Genomic DNA, 10,146 nt, shown 5'->3' on the forward strand with positions numbered 1-10,146 from the left:
CGTCTTGTTGGACCGTTGGATGGAGGCATCTGGAATCATGACTAGTTGGACTCTCCCCCAAATCCTCCCCAGAATGTCCCCTCCTCCCATTCCCATAACACTAGGCTGGGGCTCCAGCTGCGGGGCCTGGAGATGCCAGATGGACAGACCAATCCTGGGGGGCTGCCAATGGCCCCCCAACACCCTCCTCATCTCCCTGATAGACCATAACCTTAGGCATGAAAGCTTTATTGAGTGAGGCTTTCTCTGACAGCAAACATGGAGCCCCCTCCCCGGAGAATTGCCCAACCCTGTCTGGCAGTGGGGATGGGGATCTGCTTGGACCCCAGAAGCTTGTAGCCCCCAAGGGCTGCAGGGTTTGGACGTTTCGTGTAGGGAGATGGTCGGTTCTTCTGAGGCCTGCTTGAGCGACGTCCTGGAGCAAGAATGTGACCCCCTTCCCCCCGGGGCCCAGTTAAGTTTCTGTGTTAGTTATGTTGGCCCTCTCTAAAGGGGGACCCTCGGATGGCTTCTCTACTGCTGTGGTCTCCCTGCTGGTATTGCTACCCCTGCTGATACCCGACTGCTCTGATGGTTACTCTGGCCACCAGCATCATCTCTGCTCTTGGAGCTGGTCCCATCGTCGTGGCAATTCCCTGCGTTGTTGCAGCTCTCAGGCCACCCATGACTCCACCCTGTGGGATTTCCATCTGTGTCTTGCCATGGGCTGACCAAAGGTCCAGCCAACATGTGGGAGGAAGCACGTCTGTGTCTGAATGTTCAGCCGTTACCCGGTCCGTCCGCCTGCCTTCCTTCAGGCTCCGTGACTGCCCGGTGGGACGCCCCTTTCATAAACATCCCCAAACTTAAGTCCTTGCAGGAGGTCATCCAGGAGGTCTTCATGGCAAAATGGCGCACGCAGCTACTCACACCCTCCGCTTGGTGTCCGTGGCTTGTCAGCGTCATTGGGAGGTTGAACATTCATCTTAAGAAGTCGAGTCTTCGGACTGAGATGGGTGAAAGAACGATTCCAAAGAAGCAACCCAACCTGCTTCCGTCCGTCGAGGGATGGACCAAGGTCCTGCCTCCCACTCCGTGCCACCGTCTGGACGGTCATCCACTTCGATCTTCCTGTATGGATTGTTGGGCTGACCTTGAGGAACCGTCGTTCTCATGAAGGGATTCTTGTCGTTCTGGGGCCAGAATTAGTCCCTGTTAGTAACCGAACTAGTCCTATTCCTTGCCAGTAACTTGTCACCCTAATAATCTACTCCTGACAAGCAACGTTACCCTGCTCGTGAGAACTGGACGTAAGCCCCTTCCCCACCTTGTCCCTCTCCTTCCCAGACGCACTCCAGGAGTATCGAGGCGCTCTTCGGACCTCCGAGGAGGGCCCTTGTTGGTCTCCATCCACATTCCCAGCCCCCTGTCGGTGTCATTGGCCTGCCTCCAGCGGCCCTTGGCTCGTCACCCAGCTTGGGTGGGGGGCCCTCTGGGGGTCACAGAGGTCTCCGTGCAGCCTCTGCTGGGGGTTCCGCCTGATAAGTCAGGGAAGGAAGTAGGATACGTGCTCTGAGGAGTTCTCGGTTCCCCGAGATCCTGCTGGTCCAGGGACACTTGGCTATGCCGTTGCCCCAAAGCCGGAGGAGTTGACTCTCTCCTTGGTCCATTCTCAACTCTTGTCCATGGCAGGACAGGGTCCAGGCTACAAAAAGTAGGATCCGATTCCACCTGCACCCATTCCCCCACTAAGACAAAGCAGACAGTTATTCATAGACACATTGGAAGGAGCTCCTTAGGGAGGGTGAAGTGGGAGAAGTAGGTTTGAGTCTGTCCCTGGTTTGCTGGGTGACCCCAAGGCCTGTGGCTCAACCTTTCTGGGCCTCAGGCTTATCTGTAGTTCCAAGGGATTAGATACCCCCTTCTGGCTTCTGTGGACGTGGCGGGGTTAAGGTGGCCGGGCCCCCTCCCCCTCACTCACCCCTTTTCCATGGGCAGTAGGAGTAGCTATTGCCATTCTGGCCTGCCAAGGGATGAGTTCCAGGGCTCTCCTGGCACAATTCTGGGGAGCACCTCACCCGCCTAACCCTAATTGCCTTTGGAGTCTGTCAGTGGGCACCTTCTGTGGGTCTCCCTCTCCCCAGTGGGGCTGCCCTTGTAGACATCCTGAAGAGGGATGGCGGGGAGAGCAGGGTCAGCCCAGGGAGAGGTGGCAGAGGAACCCAAGGAAGGTGGCTCTGTCTTTGGTATGGAGTCCTTGCACTGGACTCCCTGGAAGTTCTCCCGTCCCCCTCGCCACCCCTGGCCCCAGCACAGGGCAGTGGGATGAGGGTACGAGGGATTTCGGAAATAAGGGAGTCTGATGTTTGTCAGGGAATTCAAAAGAGGGAATGGAAGAATGTGGGCTGGACAGAGGAGGAAACGAACGGGGCGGGAGGGAAAGGAGGGGAATCTGGAGGATGGAAGCAGGGCTGAGAGCCTGGGAGGAGGATCAGGGATCGTCCGAGGGCACCTGGGGGAGAGGGGAGAGGGCAGAGGGGAGAGATGGGGAGATGTCGAGGGGAAGCCACCCTGGAGAATGGACTGACTGGCCCGAGAAGGTCTCCAGGCGAGGCTGCCTTGCCCCAGGGGCCCTCAGTTGGAGAGGAAGTCAATGGTGGCTCGCACAGTCCGGGAGGTGCTGACGTCCACAGCAGTGACCTTGATCTCCGTGTCCCCAAACTGCATGGAGGCTCGGATCTCCCGGCGGGCAGGAGTGGCCCCAGGAGAGGTGGGTGCCAGCTCGAGGCTGATGGCCCCGCACTTGCGCACGCCGGGGTCGGTGATGTATTGCACGTCCTCGGCGGCACAGCAGTAAATATTAATGAGGATGCGATGCTGGCCGGGCCTGGCTGGGCAGTAGCTCCGCTGGACCACCTCCCCCAGGGCCACGGACTGGTCGGCTGCCACAAATCGCTCGAAGACGTCTGTACACCAGCTCTTGCCATCCTTGACCAGCAGCTTCTCGGGTGGGTGGCGGCCGGCCACAAACTTGTTGAGGACCCCAACGCCATAGGTGAGTGGGGAGCGGCGCACTCGGACCACGCCGGGGTCCAGGCCGAACAGCACGGCGCCCTTCAGGATGGTCAGACCCACATCCTGAGGGATGATGACCCTCAGGCCCCGGCCGCCAAAGGCCTCCTGCACTGTGTGCTGGAGCACAGCCGATTCCGCGAAGCCCCCCACGAGGAACAGAAACTTCACCCCCTGCACCTCCGGGCGGGCCAGCAGCTCATCTGGGGGGTAGGGAGGGGGAAGTGAAAGGCCTTATGAGACCCGGAGCTCCTGCCACCCCATTCCAACCCTCGCCCTCCCTCTGGCTGGGCAAGCTCGAGATCAGAATCCAAGAGGCAGCAGCAACGGCCTTCCAGAGCGGGGACTTTGGGATCACCCTCTGCTTGGCACTCTTGGGATAATTTGTGAAAAGTGAGCCCCTGTCTCTGGCTTCTCCAGGCCTCCCTCTCGCTTAAGTGGCTAAAGTGAAGACACTTTTAAAGGAGTAGGTAGAATGTCAGCGCTGGAGGGAGTCTAGAACAGGAAATGTTAGAGCTGGAGGGAGTCTAGAACAGGGAATGGCAGAGCAGGAGGAATCAGAACAGGGAATGTCAGAGCTGGAGGGATCTTAGAACAGGGAATGGCAGAGCAGGAGGAATCAGAACAGAGAATGTCAGCACTGGAGGGAGTCTAGAACAGGAAATGGCAGAGCCGGAGGAGTCTAGAACAGGGAATGTCAGAGCTGGAGGGAGTCTAGAACGGAATGGCAGAGCTGGAGGGATCAGAACAGGGAATGGCAGAGCTGGAGGGATCAGAACAGGGAATGGCAGAGCTGGAGGGATCTTAGAACAGGGAATGGCAGAGCTGGAGGGATCTTGGAACATAATGTCGGAGCTTGAAGGAACATTAGAACATAGAATATTAAAGCTGAGTGAGATCTTGCGACAGAGTATCAGAGTGGCCATTCGATCATAAGCTCCTGGAGGGCAAAGATTTTTTTTTTCTCTTTGTAACCCACTGCTTGGCACACCAAAGGTGCTTAATAAATGCTAGTGGAAAACTGACTGACTTAAGTCCTAGAATGTTAGATCAGGAGAGAACCTTAGAATATAAGGTCAGATCTGGCAGGGATCTTAGAACATAGAATATTTAAAGCTGGAGGGGTCTTAGCACAGACTTGGGGCTAGAAAGACTCAGACCTCAGAGAAGGGATCTTCGCCTTCATCATGATGATCTAGATCAGCCTTATCCATTTTAATCATTGGAAACCAGACCCAGAGAGTAGGGAAATGACTTGCCCAAGGTCAAATGGCCATGAAATCCAGGTTTCCTGCACTCTTAAGACAGTACTATTATGCCTTACTATGATTTACTTTTGTTCAAGGCCAGATCAAACCCCTGTTCTGGTTCAAGTTCTGGAGGCCCCTGTTCCCCAATCCTTTCCCTTCTCTGGAGTCCCAGGACCTGCCCTCACCAATGTGTCTGATGATCTGGCTCACGGTGGGCTGGAAGAGTTCGTTCATGGCTTCGCAGGACATCCTCAGCATCCCTTGGGAGGACCACTTCACGAAGTTCACGCTGTAGGGGAAGGACAACAGAGTGAGCCTCAAGCTTGTCCCCTTTTGGCTGGTGAGCGGGAGGGAGGGGCTTTTCTTGCTCCCAGCCTTCTGATGGACCCCATCCAGACCCTGATCTTTGGACACCAGAGACATGTCATCGAGTCATTTCCTTTGCCTCTGAGGCAGATGGCTTCTAGGGGAATGTGATGGGAGAACATGTATGGGGAAGAGACCAGCTCCCGGAAAGATGATCCCATAGTCTGAGTCACCTCCACCCAATTCTAATGCCCACCACCTTCTGTCTGTCACTTAGGGTGGCACAAATATAGGACCAGAGCTGAAAGGGGTCTTAGAGGCCATCTGGCCCATCTTCTTCATTTTACAGAATGATAAAATTGAGTGTCCTGAGAGAGGTTATGTGATCTACCCAAGGTCACACAGATAGCAGAGATGGGATTCGAACCCAGCTCCTGAGTAAGTCCATTGTTCAATCTGATGCTACATCCCCATAAATGGAAACTGAATCTCCTTCCCTCTTCTCTCTCTTCCTTCCTTGCCATGATTTCTGAGCACATCTCCAACTCTAGCCAGGAGAACATCTCTCTCCCCCATCCCCTGCCTTCTGTTGTACCCCCCTGGGCTCCCCAGGTCCCACCTGCTCTTGCGCAGGGCTGTCTCCACGTTGTGCCCCCGCTGTTTGCGGTAGAAGTCAATGAAGGAGAAGGGCAGGGAGATGTTGAGGGGACTGGCCCGGTGGGGCCCGGCTGTTCGCTTTCGGGCTTCGAAGGCAATGGTCAGGTCTACCCATGCAGCCGGACGCTTGGTTTTGAAGGTGGTGATAAAGTCATCACTGAAGATTCTGCCCAGAAGCTGTTCGAAAGCCAGGTCCACCCCAACTGCGCCATATGGGCCCCCTGAGAGAGGAAGGAAGCACAGAGGAGGCTGTTAGCAGTGTAATTCTGAGGACTCCCGGAAAGAAAGATGGATGGTGGCCACACTGGGTACAGGAGCCTCTGGTCTGATGTAGGAGGCACAAGCCCCTTCCTCAAGCCTCTCCCCTCTCATTCCTCCATTCAGCCACCTTAAGGGCAGGTCTGATCCTGCCATGCTCCTACTCAACAGACTTCACTGGCTCCCTATTGCCTTTGTATTGGCCATCCCTCGTGCCCAGGACGCCCTTATGCTTTACCTCGGCCTTGCAGACTGCCTTATTTCTTAACAATACTTGGAGGTTCAAACGCCTGAAACTTCCCAAACCCCCAAATGCTGTTGTAGCAACTCCTTAGTGGCCTTGTATTTGTGTATACACGTAACTATGCATACACGGGTCTTCTTACATGGGGATGGGGATGGGGACTGGATCTGTTCTTTCACTGCTGGAGTTATTATTGCCTCTTCCATTTCTATATTATCGATTCTATATTACGTGACGACTATATATACGTCCATATATATCAGATAACTCGGCCGTTCCCCCCTCAGTGGAACGGATGGCCGCTCCCGGAGGTCAATGGCCGGCATCTCAGGAGAAGCCTTGATAATGAAAAGTTAATTGATTGACCTCAGTTGATCTTTTGGAAGACCCAGAGTCGCTGGCCTCAAGGAGCCCCTGATCTTACTGGAGTGAAGAGATGCTCAGGAGTGGGGCTGTCCCAGGGGCAGGAAGGCTGTGGATGAGGAGGGGCGGCCCCTCCATCCCTCCTACCTGAGGCCTTGTAGAGCTCCTTGAGGGTGCCCAAGGGCTGCTCTATCTGGTGCACGGTTAGGTCCACGGTGCCACCCCCACAGTCTGCCACGATGTAGCGGTCACCTGTGGAAAAGGTGTGCAGGACAGGACAGTCACCAACATGCCCCCATATCCATGCAGGATGGATGGACAACAATCCCTGTGGATTCCCACACAGACATGGGCGCCATGTTGTTTCTCCACCCCCCAATCCTCACGGAACCAACCAACCAAATCAAAAGAACCAACCCCAGGCCAGACCCAGGAGGGACCTGAGAACCTAGAATGAGAGAGATCAGAGGAACAGAATTAGGGTGAGAGACAGAATTAGAAAAATCAAGAGGGACCGTGGAGATAACAAAAGTTTACAAAATGACAGGAGCAGGCACAGACGCAACAACCACAACACACACACACACACACACTTTCTCTCTCTCTCTCTCTCTCTCTCTCTCTCTCTCTCTCTCTCTCTCTCTCACTCACTCACAATCAGACAATCAGAGACAATGCCTAGTTCTCAGTCTCTCTTCCTCCTTTTCATCCCCTTCACTATCCTCCATCCCAACCACATTCCTTCATGGGGTCCCCCTTGCTCTCTGTTCCCTGGCTTCCTTATTTCCTCTCTTCTAAGACCTCCCACCCCACAATAGGGTTTTTTTTTTAAACCCTTAACTTCTGTGTATTGTCTCATAGGTGGAAGAGTGGTAAGGGTGGGCAATGGGGGTCAAGTGACTTGCCCAGGGTCACACAGCTGGGAAGTGTCTGAGGCAGGATTTGAACCCAGGACCTCCTGTCTCTAGGCCTGACTCTCAATCCACTGAGCTACCCAGCTGCCCCCAATAGGGTTTTGCAATATAAACTTCTCTCCTGCCTCCCACCAAACCATTTCCCTATCTCCCTGCCTGGGTCTGCATTCCAATCTTTCTGACCTATAGAAAGACAGTCACCTTCCTCTCCATCCCACCTTACTCAGGGGGCCCCAAGTCTCTGGGTCCTCCCGTCCCACTTTCTTGGAGATCATAGTGGTTGGACCTGTGAATTCTGGGGCTGCAAGCCCTGGGCATCCGCTGAATCTGGATTCTGAGTGGCTCCCCCAGAGGGGATGGAGGTATGTGGTCCTGGCTATAGGGCAGGGGACTCCCAGAGCTGGGAGGGGATGGGGCTGTCCAATAAAGGATGGGGATCAAAGGAATGTCAAGGAGAGAGATGGAAGTGCAAGACTGTTGGTCTGTCTTTCTCACCTAGTCAGTGCTTTGGAAAAATGTTTGTAGAACTGCACTGAACTGAATAGCCAGTATCTCTGTGCCCACATATGTCTGTTGGCATGTGCCCATGTGCCAGTGGGTGTTCGTGTGTATTTTTGACAGGCCTAGACTGACAGCTTTCTAAGGGCAGGTTGTAAGGTGAGGACCAAACCACATGGGCCCAAGGCTCTGGCTCTATGGGAGTATGGGGGTGGGGTATCATGGCTGATATTAAACAGAAATACCCTCCACATTTGAGAGCCCCCTCATACTTGCACTCACATTTGCCCAGAGCAGACCAGCCTTCAGTCTTCACTCACTGGGGCCTCACAGCCCCCCACAGCCGTACACCCTTCCTCCCACTCCCACAGCACCTTCCCCCGATAGCCTCCTCCTACCTGCTTGCATCTCTGCCCACAGCTCTCCAACACCTGACTCCACCAGGAAGGTGCGGCTATGTCGAGATCTTCGGAGTTGTTCCCTGGCTGGGATGAAGGGGCACAAAGTGAAGGGGAGCCCTGGCTTAACCCCACCCCCAAATCTCATCCTCTCAGCTCAATCTTGAAGTATTCTTGTTGGTGGAGGATTAGGAGGGAATGTCTTCCTTCTCTTATGGGAAATGGTATTTCCAAAAAAGAAGTCGACAAGACCCCTGCATAAGTTAAAGGAATGAAACATAAATGGTGGAATAGCAGACCCTGGAGCCATCTTGGAGGAGAAAATCACAGGAGGCTTATTGATTTAGAGCTCAAAGGGACCTCTGAGATATTTAATGCAACCTCCTCATTTCACAGATGAGGAAACTGAGGTCAACAGGGTAAAGTGACTTTCCCAGGGTCATGTAGCTATTAAGTGTCTGAGGTTAGATTTGAAGTCTCTCTTCCCAAGGGTCCTTCTCCAAATGGACTGTGCAGGCATGAACTGGGGGGGGGGCTATGGAAAAGGGTTATAAAATGCCCAGAGAGATGCAGTAACTTCCCTACAGTCTTATGATTCCAGAGTTAAATATTTTGAGGGGCAGCGGCCTCCCAAATCGTACAGCTCCCTATTTCGCCTTTGAGTGGACTGGTCTGGGAAGATTAGTCTGACAGCCTGTTTTCAAAATCTCTTCCCTGAATACTGACTGCTCCCTCCCCCCTGCCCCCCAATCTGGTTAAGGTTTTCCCCCTCACACCTCGTCTCTTCCCAAGCCCTGCCCCTCCCCAGCTCGCCCAATCTCTTTGCGTATCTATTCCTGCAGCTCCCAAGAACATGCCCAACTGAAAATACAGGGGTTGGATTTGAGCCCTCTAGCTGCCTCCCAACTCCAAGTCTGTGATCCTCTTTCCCTCCTCACTCCCAGTCTGGGCTTCCTCTTAGGCAGACAAACTCGCCATGTTTCCTCCTCAATGGGGGAACAGGATGGCCTGTAAGGAGAGCCCCTGCTAACTCGACTGAGATGTCTGGTCCTGGTGTCTGTTAGGCAGCAAGTCTACAATGGGCTTCCTTTGCTGTTCCTAAAATGTTGCTTTGGCCAGGTTGGGGACAGGACCAATACCCAAAGGCTGCCCTCAGGCCCAGGGATCCAACTTCAGGGGATGTTCTAAGGAAAGAGCTCCATAAATAGGACTTTTATAGAATCCATACATGTGTGTATATATGTAGAGATAGAGAGCTGGATAGATGGGTGGATGGATGGCTGGATGGGTGGGTAGATGAGTTTATGACCTGATTGTTGTATGAACGTGTTAACCTTGTAAACTTCAAATCTAATCTTCCACAGTTGATCATGATGTTATCATACTTCTGTGGTGATGCTGTCCAATTCACATAGATGTTGTTCACAGTTCTTTGTGCAGTCCTCTGCATTGTCCTTTGTGATGTCCTTGTGATGTCCTGGTGTCTCTTCTGGCTTCCATCTGTGCTGATTTTCTTGTCTTGACTATCGTCTAGCTTGACTGTTGTAGAGCTTGTCCCCATTCTTTCTTCTGGAACTGTCATATGTGATTGTGTTGCATTGTGTTGTGTTGTATTAAAAATTTTTGTGTGGCCACAAAAATTTTTTTGATTTTTTTGGAAAAGCTATTACAAATGCTGTTGTAGTCTGCTATTTCACTTGCTGCCTCTATGTTTACTCATCAGTATTGCTTCTTTGCTCTACTGCACTTTGATCTTTTGACTGCTGCTGTTCTATGGCTGGGTCTGTTTGCTGAGGCAATTCTTTGGATAACTTAATGTGTGTGACATGGAACCAAGGATCTCTGCTTTTGATTTTGACTGTTGTAGGGGTCACCAACATGATATCATAAGGTCCATTCCACTTAGGCTCCATGATTGATTTTCTGGTAAATAAGCTAAAATCAAGTGGTATTCTTTGCTGGATCAAGGCTAATCAGTGTAACTCATCTAGCCTTTCTTTTTAACAGCTTGATGTATTCATAGAGTTTACACTCCACTCCCAGATATGATAGATAGTTTGTCTCTTGAGGTGCCTTGCCATGCCAAGGTAGTTGACCATATAGTAACTCAAAAGGTGATAAATGAATGAAACTATTTGGTTGGCTCCTGATGTGAAATAAAGCCATTGGTAAAATATCTGGCCATTTCAAGTGTGTTTTGGCACAGA

At 52.6% G+C, this 10,146-nt stretch overlaps 1 protein-coding gene across 1 annotated transcript; it reads right to left on the reverse strand.

The window, feature by feature from the left end:
- Window positions 1–212: 212 nt before the first annotated feature.
- On the reverse strand, window positions 213–8,087 carry LOC123233104 (heat shock 70 kDa protein 12B-like). Its single transcript, XM_044659272.1, has 5 exons — window positions 7,940–8,087; window positions 6,277–6,381; window positions 5,227–5,485; window positions 4,487–4,590; window positions 213–3,254 (listed from the first exon to the last, which is right to left on the reverse strand). The coding sequence occupies exons 1-5, from the start codon at window positions 8,085–8,087 to the stop codon at window positions 2,614–2,616; spliced, it is 1,257 nt and encodes a 418-aa protein (XP_044515207.1). The 3' UTR covers window positions 213–2,613.
- Between the last annotated feature and the right edge of the window lie 2,059 nt (window positions 8,088–10,146).

Source organism: Gracilinanus agilis, chromosome 2 (genome assembly GCF_016433145.1).
Source record: "Gracilinanus agilis isolate LMUSP501 chromosome 2, AgileGrace, whole genome shotgun sequence".
Lineage (NCBI taxonomy): Eukaryota > Metazoa > Chordata > Mammalia > Didelphimorphia > Didelphidae > Gracilinanus > Gracilinanus agilis.

Bases quoted from the DNA above. Each gene is read 5' to 3' on its own strand.
- LOC123233104 (XM_044659272.1), bottom strand. From the start codon at position 8,087: ATGAGATTTGGGGGTGGGGTTAAGCCAGGGCTCCCCTTCACTTTGTGC. The intron at 6,382-7,939 runs GTAGGAGGAGGC...CCTTTTCCACAG, and splicing joins GTGGGCAGAGATGCAAGCAG to GTGACCGCTACATCGTGGCA. The intron at 3,255-4,486 runs GTGAGGGCAGGT...CCTACCCCCCAG, and splicing joins CCAGATCATCAGACACATTG to ATGAGCTGCTGGCCCGCCCG.